At 36.7% G+C, this 21,515-nt stretch overlaps 1 protein-coding gene across 1 annotated transcript; it reads right to left on the bottom strand.

Annotated features, from left to right (window-relative positions):
* Window positions 1–3,166: 3,166 nt before the first annotated feature.
* zcchc8 (zinc finger, CCHC domain containing 8) lies at window positions 3,167–21,427 on the bottom strand. The gene is made up of 14 exons (XM_028824135.2): window positions 21,136–21,427; window positions 16,766–16,808; window positions 16,461–16,535; window positions 15,079–15,184; window positions 12,559–12,636; window positions 12,357–12,460; window positions 12,033–12,098; window positions 10,706–10,769; window positions 10,435–10,565; window positions 9,924–10,066; window positions 9,343–9,464; window positions 7,558–7,644; window positions 6,184–6,298; window positions 3,167–4,800 (listed from the first exon to the last, which is right to left on the bottom strand). The coding sequence occupies exons 1-14, from the start codon at window positions 21,305–21,307 to the stop codon at window positions 4,043–4,045; spliced, it is 2,064 nt and encodes a 687-aa protein (XP_028679968.1). The 5' UTR covers window positions 21,308–21,427; the 3' UTR covers window positions 3,167–4,042.
* Window positions 21,428–21,515: the final 88 nt, after the last annotated feature.

The following is a 21,515-nucleotide window of genomic DNA, read 5'->3' as shown; positions in this document are numbered from 1 at the left end:
ACACTTTGCTGCAATGCAGTGGTGACAAGTCCTGGGTTAATTCCTGCCTTGAGCCCAGTGCTGCTAGGACAGGTGTGCTTGCCCACCACGCCATACTGGGCTAAACAGTTAATTACTTGTCAACTAAATAAACTCAAATTGAAGGAATTAAGAACCCAGCTTCCCAATGTTTTCCTCTTGTTACCATGAGTGACAAAGTGTCAGTGATCCCAATCCTGCTGAATTGACTGTGTGCCTGTTCTCGTGTTCACAAATGAGGACTCTGGTCTCTCAAACTTCACCAGACAATGTATGTTAATGGTGCTTTGTGGCACAGGCCAAACCTAACAGTAATTATGCCCATGTTTATGTTCAACTTCAAGACATAGCATACTGGCAGTTGTTTTATTTGGTGCAGGAAAGATATGAACTTTAACTTCACATAAATAGGGAAGCACAGTGGTGCTGCCCCTGTCCTTTCCCTTAAATTACTGCCACATATGAAGGGTGAAGTTAGCATGTACTCCTAGACTTACACACTTACCACAACAGTGTAAGAGACATTAAGTGTTCACATACTAAAATTCCACAATACATATACATTAGTAGCTTTAAGAATCTCCACCAATGTGTTACCTTCTGATTTTCACATGGGAAGCACACAGTCTACTGCAACTGCAGCTGATCCCTCGCCACTCATGACTGTGTCTTTGACAACCACTGATATTTCAATATCATTCAGAAAAGGGAACTAACACAAGAGACTGAAAAAATTTTGACTGCATTCTGCCAAAATTAATTGCTCATTTAAGCTACGACTTTATCCTACAGTCTCAAAAACTCCATCAAACATAAGGCTCAAATTGCCCGGGTTGACTAAATGATTATTGAAGCATGGAGCACGCCATACAAAAACATGAAGGATGTGCCTGCTACCATTTGTAGGAAGGTTACTGCCAAACCCCACACAGCTTATGTCTTAGTGACCCTGATAACCATCCTGATCTGGACATGAAACCTGCTACCAGTAAAGCAGCGTCTCTCACCTTTAATGTGCTCTCAATCCAATTTTACCTTTTCAATTTCAATGATGACCCACAGCTAGAAACTGTGAGAGCGGCTGGGGGAAGAGACAGGTTTCGGTATCCCTTGTTGAACTGAGCACAATAAGTACAGCTGCTGTTGTGGGGATGGGGTCAGCCTTTGTGAAACAAGCGCCATTAAGCTAGTCCATCTGGGTGAAACAAAGTGTAGTGGGTAAGGGACCCTTAGTCAAACAAGCACAATGGTGAAAGAAACAATTGTAAACAGAATATTGCACAACACCATCACTGAATTTGCAGAACAGGGGTGGTGGTTATGTGAAGTCAATTACGAGCCACAAATGGCAACTAATAAAGGATATGAGATGACGGCTACTGCTTGCCACCTTTGTATTGTGGATGCTTTGGTTGGATGTTCAGCTGGATACCATTTATCACCAGTTAAGTCTCCATGCCAAACATAGCACCAGTTGCATTCACTAATCCTGGCAGCTTTACTCAATATGACAAACAGAGATGTCCGGTGCTTTTCTTGCCCAAACACCTGTATATCACTCAACTACATGGGCTTTTAAACATGCCGTGTGTACATAATGGTGGATTTCATGAGGTGTACCACTGCTTCTAACTGTAGTTACCATTCTGTCAGGATATAAATGACTAAGGTAAGCATGATTATTTATTATAAACAGTTAAGCATTACTAACTAAAATTGTTTACATTCATTTAATCTCGTTCAAATACTATCAAATTGTTCAATCACAGGCTCCTGTACAGAAAAACTTGAATTACAGTTACTCTTTTACATCCATTATTGTAGTAATCTGAGTGTAATTATGGTCAGTGCCCTGAAAACCTAAGACCTCATGGCACTGGAAACTGGGAAGAGAACAAGAAGCAGATGTCTCCCTGATTAAAACGACATGCACTGAGATCAAATTAAGGAAAATTAAGCTCTTCTGCCCCAAACAGAGAAGAATACATTAGGTCTTAACCTGTGGTCAACTTAACAGTTAAAAGCAGCCAACAAAATGAAACACAGTGGGATTCAGAATACTAAACTATATACTTAAGATCACAGGAAAAAAACAACATGTGTATTCAAAACGTAAATCAGAAAGCTCTCTTTCACACAGTGGACTATGGGTATATCTGGAAGACTAGCATATTTTAGCTGTAATAGATACTCACTGCATTTACCAAACAGTCGGATGAGTTTGTAGGTTAACTTGGGTATTAGCTTAGCAAACCACCTAAAGGGACAAATTCTCACTTAAATTTACAGTCGTCAAAACAATCTTGTACCCAACATAATTGCCAATTTGCCTGTGCAGGTGCATCTCCAGAAACTATTAATTTTACTATCACATACCAAAACCACACAAGACAGGCGTAGTGGCCACTCTACACTGGTGTCAATAAGCAATATGAGAGGCACAAGGCAAGGCATCCTCACTGTGTTGACTTTGTAATCTGATTCAGCAGATATAAAAATTGATATTTACAGTATATCAAAGATGTAGAATGGCTTGAATTTTGTACAGAAGAAAACCTTATGGTGTTGACTGGCAACAACTTTAAGGTTAGTTGTTTATGTTGTCCTGCACTTCCCACAATGACTCTGTAAACAGATTATACATGAATAAGAAAATGAATGGGGGAAATATTCAAAAGATAAAAAGAAAGTCCAAAAAATAGAGCTGTCCATACACAAATAAATAATCTTATAAAATAAGAGGGGGAAAAAAAAAAAACCAAATTCAACACACTAGAATAGACCTCAAATAAACGTATCTCTTTTAAAGAGAATGTGCATAAATTTAATAATTGCTGAACTCAAATTGTACTGTATTGTAATTGTCCCATTTCACAAATTCTTACAAAGAGGGAGATAATAAAAACAGACTTGTCTGTATCAAAAAGCCATTTTAAAAAGCATGAAAGACAAGTGTTAGGGCATGAAAAGCTTTCTACTTAAGGCTCTGCTGGTTGAATTCCATTTTGATACCTTGCATAATTCTGAGGGAAAAAACAACATGTGGAATAAACAAGAGAAAGAAAAGCAAAATAACTGTAAATGATTCTGATTTTGCAAATCATCTTGAGAAAGTGCAACTCCCAAGTGTATAATTTTCTGAAAGCAATTAAAGTTAGAAATCCCTGATTTTTATTTCTATAAAACAACTGATTAAAAAAGACTAATATTTTCTTGCAGTTAAAACCTCATTTAGACAAACAGCAAATGATCACATAACACTTTGAACTTACAATGCAAAACATATTGCAAAACTGATGAAACAGTTTAAAAGTAACCTAGCATCAGTACCTTCCGATTCCTAATTATTACAGGACTACATACTGGGTTTGACAGCATGGTCCACCATTGTACTTAACAGAAGACTGCTATCAACAGCACACAACACATGCCAACAAACATCTTCTGGTCCTTTCACATCTAAAAAAACTGCCTTTTTGTGTGTAACAGATGCTTTTAACAAGCACTGTAAGCCTGTTATCTCCATAAAGGAGACAGCACACCAAACTAAATATTTCTAGAATGGGCAGACAAGTCCTTACACAGAAAGGAGATTGGAAAATGAGAAAATATGTATCAGGTCCTTCTCAATGGTGTCTAACAAAATAAAACAAAAAAAAAACACACTCTTATTCTCCAGTAGTTCAGCATTACTGTTAATAACTGATAACAATAATGCATCACTTTAAACTCTCAACCTACTCCAAGAGTACTTGTTACAACCCAAGGTAAATAAACTTTTTTTGTTTTTTTTTTTCAAACATTACAAGGCAAAAAATATTTTTTACCAAAAATAAAATTACATATACCACATTACTTCCAGAAGAATGCGTATTAAACTGTGAGTAACAAACTCACTTCAAATGGATTTAACATATTCAACTTATTTAAGAAACAATTATGTCCAAACTTAGACTTGAGGCATAAAAAATATGTTAAAAGTAAACCAGTTTATGTACACTTAAACAGTTCTGTTATTGAGAATTTATTTTTTAGTTTTGGTTTGGTTTCGGGGAGAACTCTTCAGTAAGTCTCTTAATCGCAAATAAACTCCTGTGGCTTCTGCAACATTAGTGTATTCTCCTGTGTCTTCAAATGGAGTTATTCCAGCTGCAAATTTGCTCCTATGGGGCACAATCTCAATTTTTTCAACTTGCAGTTCATCAGACTCTTTGTCTAGCCTAGAAGTGTCATCTGCAGAGGAATCTTCTATTATGGCTGTGCATGCTGGTTTCTCTTGGACTTCTGTCAACGCAGTATTATCCTCATTAGAGTGACCTGTGCTGTTAGCAACAAAAGGAACCTCCTTAGCTGTATTCCCATCTCCTTCATCCTCAATAATTACAATATCCGCGTCATTCTTGGAAGGCGAAGAGGCAAGTGATGTCCCTGTGTGAGGGGTGTCAACTGGAGTCTCAGAATCACTGTTAGTTGTGGTGTCAGTGTTTTCTAGAGCAGCCCAAATCAGCCGCTGTTGCTCCTCTAGTTCTTCTAGGGTGAAACCATCTTCATCTGTTGAGTCATCAGCCACACGGGAACGAACAGCTGGGGAGCCATTGGAAGGTGTCACAGGTGGTGTGCCTTTGGGCAGTGGAGGTGGTGTGGGAGTGGGTGGTGGAGGTGGGACAAAACTTGGAGGAGTTCCTGGAGGTGTGCCACATGGCAGTGGTGGTGGAGTTGATATAGCAGGAGAATCAGGAGGAAGTGGTGGCCGAAACTGGAAATCACGAGGAGACTCATTACCTGTCAAAACATACATTAGTTAATTCAATGCATCATGTCCATGCAACAGAAACTAAGCCATCACAACTTATACATCTAATCTAATTGGTTATTGATCATTTCTACATTTTCTCAAAACCTGAACACAACAGGCACTTTTATTATTGGTGTTTGCACCAACCATCAAAATTTAATATGTAACAAGACTGCAAGCCATCAGATCACACAGAAAAATGGAACCATAACAAACTGTGTGCATGTATACAACATCTGTTAGTTTAGAAGTGTTTATTTTGAATATAGTTATTCAATAGCTGCTGGTAAAGGAAAAGGAAAACAATTAAGGGTTCTGAATATGACAAAACAAGTCAATTAAAATTTTTTTTAAAAGTGTTTTTTTTTCTAAAGACTAAAGAAACCTGCAGCCAATGAAGTCCTCTAAGTTAGGAATTAAACATCCTAATTTAGGCAGAAACAGCGAGTTTAAAAAAAAATAAATAAATAAAATAAAAAAGAAGTTAGACAATAGGCACACGCATACTACAAAATTCGGATCTGTAGCAAATTCTACCAATACAAACACACTGAGTACTAACTCCACAAAAGAAATACCTGCATATACTGTAGCTGTGAGCAACAAAACCTGTCAGACTGGCACAGAGAGGGTGCAGATCAGGATACTGCATAAAAACTATTTTCTTCTGATCTGGTATCATATGCTCCAGATCCAACATTTTGTGAAGTAACTATGAAGTGCACATTTCTCTCTCTTGTTTAATATTCTTCTTTTAGATCTCCCCTCTACTTGTGACTAAATGTTACTAATTTCCTTTTTCTCTACCCTCTGCTCACTTGTTCCAGCTATTAGCAAAACGCAAAGTAGAAGAAATTCACTTCAATTTAAATCTAATGAGTCCCCAGCAAATAGTTTAACCTTGAATTGGATTAGGTTAGTTTAAAGCTGTGATTTGAGAACTTGGATATGTGGAATATGCCACCCCAACAGCTTCTCTGGCATGATAGACCTTGAAAACTGCATACTAAGAAAAATTATGCAAAACATGAAGTAGTGACATGGAAAACAAACTACAATCAGACATTCAAATTAAATTTCAGCTAGTATACTACTCCATTAGCATTGAGTATATTAAAATAAACATTCAGCTTTGACAAGTACAAAATGCAAAGCTGCTTCTCTTCAAAGTCAAACAGCTTTTGGTACAATGCAGATATTTTGCAGGATAAAAACATACATTTTGTGTTGCTCAAACAGTATAGGCTATCAGCTGTTTGTATTGTCTCTATACAGGGCAGAGTAAATGACACTTCAATGCACTCTATTATTATAATTTACAAATGGTATTCAATTGCAACACATTCTACAGTCGTAGTAATATACTGTACCTGAATCAACATCCATATCCAATGATGACATTTCAGGGACATCAGACTTTCTCTTTTTACTTTTGTGAGGTGTTGGGTCAGGCTCATAAGACCTTTTACTTGGATTTGAAGAAGGCTATTAGGGTGAAGGAAAAATAAACTCACACAATGCAAAATCAGAGAGAACCAAGAATGTTAAAAATCTATTAATTGCTATTCAGTTATAATTTTAAATAAAAAAAAAAAAATCAGGATCAACACTATAACTATAAAGTGCCAGTGATGTTTTAAGACCAATGTTCTCTGACTGAACACTTGGAAGAATTTAAACAACTTAAAAAAAAAAAAAAAAAAGACACCAAACCTGCGTGTTACCTTTAAACTATAACCATACTTTTTCCCCACAAGCACATTTGCCTCCATCTCCATTACCAAGTACATAAACTGAGGCTACGCCAACATTAGTATGCTATAATTTTAGAAATTTTGTAAAGGAAAACTCTGCCTTTCCACTCTGTTTATGAAAGTATTTTCCTTCCATACTAAAACAACTAAAAATGCATGTGATATAGCCGTTAGCCTACTCTAGGCACAAGTGCATCAGCAGAAACAGGAAAAGAAATTGTTCTCCTTGAAGTGATGGTGCCAGCCAAGGAATTTTTTGAAAAACTGTAGCAACAGGAAAATTATTTGCCTTTTGCACTTGTATGCAGCATTCAAACTACACAAAACACAATTTAGGTGCATATAGGTAAGCCACACTACAAGCATCATGCAAAACAACTCCCGGCTCACTATGCTGGTATATGGTTTTCTTCTGTGAAGGGAGAATGATCAGTGAATGAATCATTGTAATAAGCAGCATCCAGTCAGAGAAAGGCTACGTAATAAGAACAAACAAATCAAAGTGTGATTAGAGTCTACATCTTTGCTTGCCCAAATTGCAATGTCAAGCCGGCATTTTCAGAAGAACATGGTTCTGAAAAGCATTTTCAAAAGTTTCCATTTTCAGGGGTTAAAAAGCCAGGGAAGTGTGGATGAAAGACAAAAATGGAAACCAATGTCTGTTTTAAACAAAAAATGTAATAGTGTAGACTGAGACTCCCCTATCTTCTAGACTCATTTAATATTTTGCCCAACCCAATCATTTCAGTGCAGTAAAATGCATGTATAGTACAAATGGGATGATACCATCATAATTTACTCAAAACTAACCAACCAAAGTGAATATTACAGGCTTTTCACTATCCAAATAACTTAGATATTTTTATAACCCTAACCCTAATTCATTTAGATGCAACCATGCTAACAAACAAGAAAAAAAAAAATTAGAGACTGCAAAAGCGCAATATAAATGTAAAGAATTATTAATTAACCTTAACAATCATTACTTACAGAAGGAAAATTTCTTGCCAGGTAGTTAGAAAAACATTCCTTCATATGAACTGGCTGCATAGGTAGTGAATTATACCCACGCCAGTCCTTAAAGAAGTAAAAAAAAAAAAAAAAAAAAAAAAAAAAAAAAAAAAAAAAAAAAAAAAAGAATGGTTAGAAATACAATATACAAAATATTCAAGAGGTCAAATACAAATTGGAGCAGAAGTGGTTGACAGGTCAAACAGCAGCATTAACAAAAAAGGTGTACAGACAAGTAAAGAAGGGGCAGTGTCCTGGACAGGAAATAGGGGGCATGATCACATTTGGAGTTGTAAAGTGAGATCTGAAATGGAAGGAGGAAGTTTGGAAAAGCTCAGTGGTTACAAAGCCCTATAAAGCGACAGGGAGGATGCCAAGAAGTAATGACAGAAATTTTATCCCTGATGCAAGACAAGCTTGAAATGATACAATAGCATTGGGTGGGAAGGGTTAGGAGTTTCATAGGCTAAAGCCCCAGGAATGTATGTAATGCAGTAACATTTTACTCATGGGCAACTGTACTTGTAGATAGTTTCTTCAAGAGTAAGCAACAATAGTAACCTAATAATACTATTATTACTAATTATTTGTCTGGCACCTTTATCCAAAAATAATTTGTTACATTTAACATGCAATTAATTACAGTGATCCCTCGCTATATCGCGCTTCGCCTTTCGCGGCTTCACTCCATCGCGGATTTTATATGTAAGCATATTTAAATATATATCGCGGATTTTTCGCTGCTTCGCGGGTTTCTGTGGACAATGGGTCTTTTAATTTCTGGTACATGCTTCCTCAGTTGGTTTGCCCAGTTGATTTCATACAAGGGACGCTATTGGCAGATGGCTGAGAAGCTACCCAACTTACTTTCTCTCTCTCTCTCTCTCTTGCGCTGACGTAGGGGGTGTGAGCAGGGGGGCTGTGTGCAGCTGCTTCCTGAAGGACATGCTGCACGGTGCTTCGCATACTTAAAAGCTCAAAGGGCATGTATTGATTTTTGACTTTGTTTTTCTGTGGCTCTCTCTCTCTCTTCCTGCTCCTGACAGAGGGGGTGTGAGCTGCCGCCTTCAACAGCTTTGTACCGGCGGTGCTTCGCATACTTAAAAGCCAAAAAGCCCTATTGATTTTTTTGTGACTGCTTGCTTTGTTCTCTGTCTCCTGACACGCACTCCTTTGAAAAGGAAGATATGTTTGCATTCTTTTAATTGTGAGACAGAACTGTCATCTCTGTCTTGTCATGGAGCACAGTTTAAACTTTTGAAAAAGAGACAAATGTTTGTTTGCAGTGTTTGAATAACGTTCCTGTCTCTCTACAACCTCCTGTGTTTCTGCGCAAATCTGTGACCCAAGCATGACATTCTAAAAATAACCATATAAACATATGGTTTCTACTTCGCGGATTTTCCTATTTCGCGGGTGGCTCTGGAACGCAACCCCCGCGATGGAGGAGGGATTACTGTAGTGCCAAGTCCAAAGCCTTAACCAACATACAACACTGTATGCCAATAAAATGAGCCCTTTTGTTTAAAAAATAAACAAAACAGAAAATGTTGGCTACATAGTACTTCTGATACACCTGATTAACCAACAGCACTATAATTGAGGCCTACTGACTCATAACATTTCCCAGGCAAAGCTAGATAACGCAGCTAGTGAAAAACTAAGTATCAAACTGCATAAACACTGTTAAACAGCTGTCAATAATACTGTAAAATGTTTTAATACATAACAAGGAAAATGAATACAGAAAATAAGAACACCAACATCGAAGATATGCTCTGATGCAGGAACATTAAAGCCAGGAAAATCAATTAGTTTGGAAGTATCGTAGGAGATCTTTATGCTCTGACATTCTGGATCCTCTTCAATCTCTCCATCACTGGTATCTGAATAAGAATAGAGAGGTCTTTTCTTTAACAAAAAATACTTTAAAACCAACATAAAATTATACAGTACACACATACGGGAAACAAAATCCAGAAATGTGAGTTTTTATAAATAAACAAATCAATAACTAAATAAAAACACACACACTCATACATATATACATAAACACACATGCACTCTTCTGAGTTTTAAATTGTCCAACAGGAACACCCCTCAAACACTCATTTTTGTTGGCCTATGAACCAAGCACCCACCCAATTCCTCATCTAAAAATGAGACCTTTGAATGTTGCTCTGTAAACCACTGAACCTGTGGAGAAAACACCCAGCTACTATGTAATCCATCTTTGACCTAGAACTCAGAATTGCAAAAACAAATGGAAATTCAGCTGCAGTTCACAACTGCCAAAATTTCACTTGCACAGCATTCAGAATTACAATCTGGCTGGACACAATTACCTTTTCCATCATACAACGCAAGACCTGAATTCTCAAGTTCTGCTTCTTTCAGCCAACCTGGAGGGTAGCCTAGATGTCGCATACGATATATATATGGCGGAAGAGTATTTTGGTCAATACCAAGGGCGTCCAACAGGTCATCACTGGAAGCAAAAAATATCTTAGTAAGTGTCTAAAACTAGTAGTAATTACCAAATGGTTACCAAAAATAACAGTTTAACGTATTTAAAAATGTGCCAATTACAGAACAAACAACAAACAGTCCTTGTGATGTACTGTTCTGTGGTAATTTTGAATTGATAAGAGAAATATAAATAAGATAATTAGTCCCTATTTTGAAACTTTCTTTTCAAAAAACAAAACTAGACATCAGGAAAAAAAGGTATCACTACTGTACAAGTGATCTTTCTTCTAAATGCCACAAGCAGGATTAGGTTAGACAATAGTATTATAAAACTATATTCACAATCTTCTATGAAACCTGAAAGTTGTTTCTCAGTTAATAGCTTACCTCACCATTCCTGGCTTGTACTTTATAAACCGTTCCTCTACCTCTTCTGCATGGTAACGCTGCTGACTGTTCTGACCAGAGCTCTGTGAAAACTCCTTTCTCTTTTCATTGATTCGAATAAAATCCCTCGGCTAATATAAAAAAAAAAAAAAAAAAACATTGAATTGCAAAGCATATAGATAACTAAGATGAAATACTTGTTTCTTTTCATGGAATTCAGAAATAATGATACAAATTATTTTTTTTCCTTAAAGTGTATCATAATTATTACCTCCGGACAATCTTTCAACTGATGCACTTCAGAGCCACAGTTGAAGCAGCATGGCTTAGGTCTGCTAAAAAGAGGCAAGGCAAAAAAAGATTCATATTTAAGTATTAACATAAGTAGACAGCAGTTCACATTTGGTGTAACAGACTCTGCTTAGGGACCTAACATTCTCAAACCGGTTTTATTGAATTCACAGACACAATGCAACATTGACATATTTTATATATAAGCTGTCAGGTCTTTGACAAACATCACAAAACAAAGAAGAATATTTAGCATGGCAGAAACTAAAAACTCAGTATAATAATAAATAAGAAAACTTTTGCAACAATAGTATGCCTTAAGAACGGAAGACATCGTATTTGTATGTCAGCAAAATAAAACAAGCAAAGTATACTACTTTTCTTTGGATTATTCAACATATAGGAACATCTGAAATGAATGTTGATTACACACAATAATAATGAAACAAAAATACAAACATTACTTTACAAATAAAAGGATGGAAAGAATGTTATCAGCAGTAAACTGTGAAGACAGTCTCACCCCTTCCATGTTTGGCTTTTGCTTTACAGAGTACATATACCAATCAAGGCTCAGGTAATAGTTGCAACTTAACGTAACCTGGACATCTTTGGGATATACTAGGATTGTGCAATACACCAATACTAAATTTAAACACATCTCAAATAAATTAAGCCAGATTCTTAAGTAGACCAAAATCTGAATAGTTAGAAAACCACAGCAAAATATATTCAAATGTATCAGGTCACTGTATAGGACTGTCTCAGAATGTTCCTTTTGCTACATCTCAGTCACCCCACCCTACAGTGTCTAATTACTACACAACATACTTATTTCTAGCATTTGTGTGTGTATGTTTTCTTTTAGGCCATGTTAAAGCTTTTATTTCCACAGATTCGGGATACATGCCTATCCAAACACTGTGGTTACATTTAACTGTTGCTTGCTTCAAAAGAACTACTGACAGGAGATAATTATTAAAAAATACTTTTCTTTGCACTAATAGCTGGAAAAGCATGTACTATAGCTTCTGAAAATGAAAAGATTACTTACTTTTAGACAACGGAAATGGGGTTTACTGAATAAGCATTTTTATTTAACAATCAAACAATACATTTTTAATTAATCTTAGCTCTATTAAATACCACAGTTTAGGTCTAAACATCAGTCTAAGGCAAAAATTAAAAAAAAAAAAAACAAAACTCAACATTTTGAACATTTTCTAAAATACACAGCAGAGTATTTAACATTTTTGTTCCATAAATCACCCAATACGAAAAAAGAAAAAAACATTGCTAGGTGTTACCTTTTTTCTTTGAGCTGTAATTCCTGTCCATCTAAGCATATAATCTGACTGAAGACTTGCTGGTATCTTCACAGTTTATGTTCAGGAATGGCTATTATTGATCATCAGACAATTAAAAAATGCATAATGAAGTTTTCTACAGACAGAGATTGCATTCTATGATTATTTCTTCATGAGGCTATCATCCAATTGTTGTTTCAACTGGGAGTGACCATGCAAGGAATCAAATTAAATTAAAAATTATGTCAAAAGTCAAAATGTACTGCTTTCTAAAGCAGACACCAAAAACAAGTTATCAGAAGAACTACTGAAAATATAGGATACTTTGGGATCTCCCATCCTTCTGTCAGCTGTGGATTCTCATTCAGCAAGGGCTGGCCGAGTTTGTCAAGACAAAAGTCTTGAAAGTAAAGAGCACTTCCAACTACCTGAAATTGGACAAGAGGTTTTTTTTTGTTTTTTTTTTAATTATTATTTTTCCTGGATAGAAGTGGGTTTTCTCTGACAGAAAAGTAAACAAACTTACACTGAAAGAATCTTTAACTTTCTTCACGACATTTAAAGACTTTGCCTTGTGATGCTCCTCTAAGATAAAACTTGAGGGCTGTGAAAAACATGCATAACAAACTATTAATTGTCACCCGATTTCCTTAAAACATTCCATCAAAAATTCAACTGCTTAAGATTAATTAGATATACACAACAAAACAAACAGTTTGATGTTAGGACTTTTCCCCCCCTTTCTCTGCTGTGAAATAGTTTAAATAGTTATTTTGTAAAGATTTGTAACCTTTACAATAAACTCACCCTAATTAGACACACGCTGCAAAAGGCACTGTGACTATTAAGTACCAAAAACTATGCTGAACAGATGTATGCAAAGATTCTAGGAAAAGAAATGATCTCAAATGATGTTAAATGTCACTTCACTGGCTGGAAGGGGGCAGGAACCTGAGTTGTGAATTCAAAAGTAAAACATAAAAATAGCTGAACTGACCTAAACACTTAGCCTATGCTTTGGAAACAGACTTCTCACCTATGGTGAAGATTCCCAACAGCAAAATTATGTCCCTGATAGGGTAAGCATACAAGTACTGATACGCGCACCTTCTGTGTTTTCTTTGCCATGAGGCTGGCAAAACCACTGAAATGTTTGGCCAATTTGAACTACACCTTGAGGGCTAGAAATGTGTCTGCCAACTTGACCAATTATTGTGGCCAAACATGTGATCTGAGCTGTGAAGCAGCAGTGCTAACGACTTCACCACTGTGCCTTAAAACAACAAAAGACAGATGGAGTGAACACCTCAAACAAGATACAACAAATTTTCTACAGACTAGCAGTAAGTACATAAATATAGATCATTGTGCTTACAGAGTTCCAGTCTTGGGGCACACATTAACTGTGAAGTTGTGGCCCCAGACAATCTTTCCATGTATCTGTGGAGATACTTTTAACTTTTTCCTTCCATCAAGAAGAAACAAATGTCTCATAGAAAGTAATAACTATTTCATCATTATTTCGCATTCACATTTCATTCCATTTTCTGACTTGTGTTGAGGTAGCAGCTGGCACATGTCTAAATATTCATGCAAATTACCCTTGCGGTACTGCGGACAATGCACAGGGATCAGTTTTATATATCTGGTAGCAGATCTTATTATATTCAGCAAATTTATCCCTCAAATTAAGTTTTTTTTTTTTTTTTTTTTTTAATCCCACATCATGGCTAGATCAGTGATTAGGTCATGTCAACACACATTCACAAAGCAGATTAGCAATAATCTTACAGAAGGCATGTGTAAATTTTATGTGCATGACTGCGACAACTCTGCGACGTCAAGTTGGACCTTAAAAAAAGTCTTGGGGTGCTGGGGCAAAAAAAGCAACAAAAAGTTTGCCTAAGCAAGCCCCATGGCAAAAATGGTCACCAACAAACAGTATATTTGCTATTAAAAAGGCTTTGGTAAATTTCAGTGATCCACATTACTCATAATTTCCCTAACTGGAGCCATGCTTGAAATTTCCCATATAAGATGAAAGTCACATCCATATGAAACTATAACTACTGATGTCTACAAATGTACCTAGCCCTTTATAACAAAAGACCAAATTATTTTATTTGAAGTCATGCATTCTGGAGTCCTGAGTAGAAAGGGGTGCTAAGCTACCAAATGAACACCATAAAAACATCTCTGGTCAGGATAAGTTAAATTTCTCTCAAGTCTCAGGGTAAATCAGGGATATGGAATAAGGGTTAATTCCTTCAAGATTCACGCAGTTTAGAAAAAGCAGCATAAATGAGAGGGAATGGGGATTTAATTCTGTGTAGGATATGAAAGCCCGAGATTTATGAAGTATCCAGTTTGGAGACCTGTTGCTTAAACATCTTTTTTGGGTTATGGTGCATTCTTGACATAAGAATGTGATTTCTAACATACACTGGAACAGATGTAGCATCGTCAGATATGATCAGGAAGAGAATTAGCATTTTAAATTGAAGGTCATGTTCACCTCCAAGAAATACAAGCAACTTGTTTACTTCAGTTGAAGGTAACCCAAGTGTTATAAAGTAGTTTAAGTATATTGGAGGCAACCGATGGATTATCCAAAGCACAAGTGACACCATGGCATTATTGAAGTCACTGCACTGCTGATGAAGCTGGAACAGAACTATACCCTTAGACAAAGTTCTTAATTTAAACTTAAACTTGTATCTACTCTCCCACTCTCACCAGTGGTCACAGGCTTTATACTTTATTGAAAAGATGAGATTACTTGTACAACCTGCCAATCAACATACATTTGCTGAATGCACACCCTGAATGATTGAGAAGATCTTAATAACCCAGGTACTCCTAAAAGAAGAGCCACCACTATTATGGACTAAACAAAGAGACAGTTGAAGTGCATTAAAAAATAAACAGCATATTGCTTATCAGGGTAATTACTGTAAATTGCACATGTAAAGTAAAACTGCATCAGTAAACATCACCATCTGAAAAATATGTTGTTAAATAATGTATAAAATAACTAAAAAAGTACCTGGGGTTTAACATTAAAGGAAGTAGCTTCCTTGTTATTTTTCTCCTGTTCCTCATATCTTTGTGTCAAACCAAAAACACAGTCTTCAATATCTTGGCGGAATTGTCTGAAAGTAAATTTGAATGTCAATATGTTGTAGTTAATTTGCAATGATTTACTTACATAAACTTATAATCAATGAAAGGTTAACACAACAAGTAAGTGTTGTTCATTTAGCTGCCTGTTATTAACAATTCCCAGCTTTTCTGAGCCTACTTACTGTATTACAAGGTCATGGAGAGCAGGTACCTATACTGAAAGTGAAAGGCACAAGACAAGATCCGGAGCTGCACAGGAAACACTAGTTTATCAATGAACACTTGTGCATACAAGTGAATTTACAGTATTGAATGAAATACACACACCTCTAAACGATGAGACAAAATTGCAGTACAAGAAAAAAAAATTCCATGGCTATAGGTAGAACATACAAATTCCAAGTCAATGTACCAGTGTGTTGCCATATGTCTTAAACCTGACTACAAAACAATAAATACTTGAACCCATGTCTGTAAAAAGCATCTCTTTAACTTATGAAGCTTTACTTTTCTTGAGTTATTTGATCCTCAACCAGATTGGTCTTGTATTTTCATAAGTGGCTACTCTAAAATGATTTAATTTAGGCATTATTCTGCATTAGAAATCATACAAGTAAAACTTGATTATTCTAACTTGTTACTCCAATCAAGAATTTAATTTCTGTAATAAATGTTTACAGGGTGGCACAGTAGTAGCACTGCTGCCTTGAAGTTAGGAGACCTTGGTTAGCAACCTGGGTCCTTTCAAAATGGAGTTTGTATGTTCTCTCCATGTCTATGTGAGTTTCCACCCAGTGCTATGGCCTCCTCCCACTGCCCAAAAACATGCAGTTTAGGTGAACTAGCAATGCTAAATTGGCCCTAGCATGTGTTTGCCCTGCGTTGGACTGGAGCCCTGTCCAGCTTTGCTTCTTATGCTAGCTGGTATAGGTTTCAGCACCCCGTGACCCTAGTCTGGATTAAGTGGATTAGAAAATGACAGAATAATTTTTTCAATACAGGGTGTTAGAAGTTCACAGATTTTTCTTATAGTAAATCTAGATGGATGGCAAATACCAACCAAGGATGAGGCACCAGTTAACCACAGTCTCAAGGCATGGTATCTACACACAGTCTTACTGACGGTGACCAAAATGAAGTATAGCCGTTAAAGATATGAGCAATTTAGCAATCTGTCCTACCATCTTACTAATCTACTGTAAAATATTAATATTACAGTTAAAAAACACAAACAAAAGTATAAACACTGAAAACTGCCTTATTTAAAAGTGTAATTTTTTGTTACATGAACACAGATTTACTTACTTTGATATGGTATTGTTTATATATAAAATGTGTAGGAGAGGTCCATTGATTTTTGTATCTTGCACGATAATGTCACTAAAAAAAAATTTTAATAAAAACATTTAGAAAAGGAGAGCACAATACAAATTCAGAATAAGAATTTATACAGTTGCATAAAAACAGAAGTCTTGAAAACTGTAAATTAGTTAAACACATTTATGGAGGTTTCTCTTTACTAATAGAAAATCTCAAGTATGATATAAAACAAAAGGTAATTACATACAAGTAAATGTGTTATAATCTAAAAATAACAACGCTCTACTTACCTTGGCCTTGACAAAACCTTCAATTTCCTCTTCAATTCTCGATGTAAAATGGAAGTTAAGGGAAACAATTTTCTAAAATTATTTAAACCATCACAATTTTACAGTTAGCAATATGACAAGTTGTCTTACAAAACAAATGCTAATACAATGTTATGCAAAACTAAATGATAAAATGACAAGAAATCAAGAAAACTAAAAGAAAAAAAATGAGATGGGAAAGCACTGCAATAGCCTAGCAGTGCATCATAAACCAATACCAAGGAGTTCTTTGTTCAGCGAATTTCATCCTTAGGATTGTTCAGTAACCACAAATAAAACCTGATCAGTTACATCATGTTTTACTTTGGAAGGTTTTTAGAGGGGACCTTACCCTACATTTGATATGCACACCAATACATGTCATCCACCCCAACTCTTATTCTCTTATCCTTGCACTCACCTGGCCTGGAAACAGACAAAGCCCACAGATGCACTACATAGCCACGGTGACTAATGGATTTATTTTGCACCCAGAACGGTCTGCTAGCATTTTTCACCTTCCTTATTAATAGGATTTCTTCTCTTTATGTATTTATAACCCAGGTGGCAAGACACAGCAAATATTTAATGGAAGAAAGGGAGAAGGCAATAATCTTTTATTCAGTTAATAGCAACCAGCATTGCTCAGGTATTACATTTTAAGGGAGAACTATCTAAATTCTATAAATGGTGTTTCTTAAAGTGTACCCTCCCAGAGACCATTTCAATTAATTTATTTCAGAGCTAAACATTTTGGGTAAGGTGATGTCCATTAAAACTTACTGTATTAAAGGGTAAAGTATTAAAACTTTGGGTTTCAAAGTAGTTTAGTGTCTCTTCCTGGCAAAATTGGAGGTGTGTATAAAATTTTATTGAGAATCAAAAAAGAATGTGGAATTGTATAATGAACAAAGACATGCACATTGAAATTTACAAATTTGAGTATAGTCATTTAACATTTTTAAGTATTCTTAAGCAAATAAAAGTAAAGAGTGTGTCAAAATCAATGATACAACCTGAATGTTTCAGGTGCTATCACAGACTATGCTGGCCAAAACAGTCTCTTAATATTCACTGACTGTTTACATGGTCTTTAATAACCTGGTTATCCAGAGAAACCTTATTTCTAAAATGCTATGTAAACCCTTGTTCCAGTTAGATAAACCAGGTTAACAAAGATGCATTTCTCAGAGAGAAACCCTTAGCCAGGTTACAATCAGGTACTCTGATGTCTGTGCATGTCTGTTAGCCTGCTTAGCTTCGCACACACTTTCATCAGCCACAGGGAAAAGCATCCACAAAAATAAAATTTCTGAGGCAAATGTTTGGGCAATCGCATTATTTCTTCTCCTGGATGAAATAATCTCTCAATATTTCAGAAAATGACAAATTTATTTTGAGGAGTTGAATGTACAGATCTAAATTATTTCAGGAGCAGTGTTGGGGGTAAAGTAGTGAGTAACTTCACGCAATACTGATATTACTAAAGTAAAAAATACCTGTATTATTATTATCCTAACAGCATTGGGTGTAAGACAAAAAAGGGCTCAAACAAACTGCCAAGCAGAATTGCAGAGCATGCAATCCAGTAACAAAAAAATAAAATACAACATGTTTAACATTTACCCAGCTACCTGCAATAGATATGCTGAAATAGTATGACTGGGTGATGCAGCGGTCAATGATAATGTGAATCTTCAGTGGCTCAGGTCAAGGATGTTAAAAGGGGATGAAAGTTATTTACTTCACAGAACATAAAGGAATAAGCATATTTATAAAACACAAAATTTCAATGACTTCTTGTTTGTTTGTGAACACAGGGAGGCCCATTATAACGTTTAACTCTTTATTTATTTTTTTTAGAGAGTTCAGTGATAAAATGTTTTGTCAGCACACAATACTACAGAAGCCTAACTGCACATCTAAATGGAGGTTTGTAAGGGATCAGGTTTCTGCCCTAACCGGGTTACTTACCTTATCCTGATATTGTGTTGAGCATGTAAATGCACTAATTGTTGCATGGCTATGTTCTTTCTGTTTCTCGTCCTTCCAGGTTCTTCTTTTCGATAATACTTTAAATTTTAAGCTAATTGACTTTTTGACGTTTTTCAGAGCCAAGGTGAGACATCCCTAGCTCCACTCTGTCTAATGTCATTTTGACAGACTTTATCAGTATATGTTCACAAGGTGTGCATTTACAAGCCCATGGTTTGAGAGCTTATCTTTTATGCATGTGGGAAGTTCAGAAGACGACGACTAATACTTTAAATACAATTTTTCTTGTTTAAAGTGTTGACCTTTAAATCTTTCTGCCTGCAGAATTAAATCCCGTCTCTGTAACACTTTCACTATCATTTGGTTAGACACGCTGCTACAGATATCAGAAGGTGAACTTGTCTCCTTTGGTACTGTCTCTCTTCGGTAAATCCTTGGGTACTGCTGGTTTGACTTTGTGTCGAATGAGTAGTTGCTCATGAAGTCCCAAATGAGACACATTACTTACATTGCGATGAAGCGTCAGTACAGCACTATGGTCATGTAGCACAATTCCCCGAGAGTGATCTGCCTCACAGGAAATTCATTGTTGGGGATGCAAACGACTGGACCAGGCCAAAGGGATGCCCATATAACACCTGGCTACGGCAGATTGGTGGTCATTTCTGAAGGGTGGGACTGGACCGCATGTGTAACTAGAGTGTTGCCAACTGTGATCCTGAGCTGTTTCATTGTGTGGTGGGTGTGGTAACACGCTGCACCACCGCATGCACCCTGACCTGACCTACACTCCTTTTAAACAATTCAGAGAATTAAAAGTACACCAGTGCCATAGAGACCACCAGCAGTTAGATTTGCAGGAGTTTTCAGGGGGACAGACAGTCTGGCACTACGCAATCATATTCTGTGCTAATGAGAAATATGAAGAAAAATCAAGTACTGCTAAGTTGAGCACCTTCAAGGGTATTTGCAGACGTTTGAGCGCTGGTCAGGTAAGCCAGAAGCATTTATGAACGCTTACCTGGACGGGTTTCCTAATCTAAGCTTTAAATTACCCTAAAATCTGTATTCAAGGGACAATACATTGGGGAGAACACCACTGCTAAGTGGTTGTAGGCAAAAAAGAATGGGAGGAGTAAATATAAGTTTTTTTGTTATTGTTAAGCCCCTATGTTTTTGTTGAATAATTGTTTTGACTGTTCATCTGCTATTTTATTATGAATAAAATCCTTTTCTTTTGTTACATTTGTCCATTTTGGTCGTCAATTGTTTATGCGAACGAAGCCTAAGCACATCCTACAGTCCACAAATCACATTGCTTTGCAACATCACTACCCATTTTCTAACCCAATAAGGGACACATCAATCCAAACAACATTCACACACACACAACCACAAGATCAATATAAAACAACATTCCGGAAAACACCAACTAAATCCAACTGAACAGCAAGGGAGGCTGGAGACTATGCAGACAGCCTCAGGAAGCCACAAACAAGGATGGGGCAATCTTCTAATTGTCCATTAAACTAGCACAAAATTCTAGAAATGAGTGATAAAAACTAGAGGATTAAGGGAAAAAAACCTACAGATATATGGAACACATTCAAACTACAGACAGCAATATGGATAGAAATCGAACGCGAGTCTGTGGAGGTCTGATCCCGCACAGGTACTTACTAATGTGCCACAATTCAGTAACAGTTTATTTAACATAAAAGAAGCAATGGCAAACGTCCTTGAAAATTATGTCATAAGGTTCTTACATAGAAAACACACAAGATAAAGTGACAGTGACATACATACACACACACATACATATATATATATATATATATATATATATACACACACACACACTAGCCCGGTCTACACGCGTGTTATGTTAATTGCCTCGGGATGAGGAACGGCACCCTGCATTCTGTGTCCCGTCCCCCTTTTAGCTCGGTGCTGAAAAGAAAAACTCCGAGCTCCGGAAACCATAACCGGCTTTGGAAGTGGTTTATTAAATGAATGGAAAAGACTACAGTTACAAAAAAAATGATGAGAGTACTATTGTTTTGCTAACGTCATAAGACATAAGGATTTAACAAAGGATCATCAGAAATAAACAATTTCAGGAGGACGTTTACTTTGCGGCCCCTCGGCACTGCCGGTTTGCAGCTGCAGCCCCGTCTCCTCTTACCCAAGCGCTTCGAATCTCGTACCGTGGCGTCGCGTTATCTGTCTTCAGCTGAGCCAATGGCCTGTCGGGCGCTCGTATTTGATTCAAACATCTCACTGCCGACGCGCTAAAAACAGTAGGCCCTGCAACCTAAGCGAGAATGGGATTTTACAAAAAAAAAATGAAAGGATATTCTCTTCCTTTAGAAGGCGCACCGTCTCTTCATACTCCTCCAGCTTTTTTCGAAGCGCCAGCACTTCATCGTCACCCTCGTCGTCAAAACGAATGTGTGTAGGTAACGTCGCGGGTGCCTCTTCATCAAATTGGTCGAAAAGCTCAGCATCCCCAAAGTCTACCTCCGCCATCTTCGTCACCCAGCCCACGGGTCGGAGTTGAGAGAGGTGAAAGGTTAGGCGAGCGGGCGGGAGCGTGCTGATTGGCTGGTCTTGTCCATGCCGCCCGGTTCATTTGTCAGTGGGAAAGCGCGCATCAACTTTATTTTACGCAACATTTTTATTTATTTGATAACCACGGTAGGATCTACAGAAAAAAATTACTAATTAATTAAGCATT

Source organism: Erpetoichthys calabaricus, chromosome 18, assembly GCF_900747795.2.
Source record: "Erpetoichthys calabaricus chromosome 18, fErpCal1.3, whole genome shotgun sequence".
In the NCBI taxonomy this organism is placed as follows: Eukaryota; Metazoa; Chordata; class Cladistia; order Polypteriformes; family Polypteridae; genus Erpetoichthys; species Erpetoichthys calabaricus.
Note: the sequence above shows the minus strand (reverse complement) of the source record. Positions and strands in the feature narration are given on the sequence as shown.

What these genes read in the sequence shown, in the direction of transcription:
- zcchc8 (XM_028824135.2), bottom strand. Translation starts at nt 21,307, where the DNA reads ATGGCGGAGGTAGACTTTGGGGATGCTGAGCTTTTCGACCAATTTGAT. An exon ending in TTACAGCTCAAAGAAAAAAG is followed by an intron (nt 10,770 to 12,032) that starts GTAACACCTAGC and finishes GCCTCTTTTTAG; the next exon opens with CAGACCTAAGCCATGCTGCT. An exon ending in TGCGTTGTATGATGGAAAAG is followed by an intron (nt 9,465 to 9,923) that starts GTAATTGTGTCC and finishes ATTCTTATTCAG; the next exon opens with ATACCAGTGATGGAGAGATT.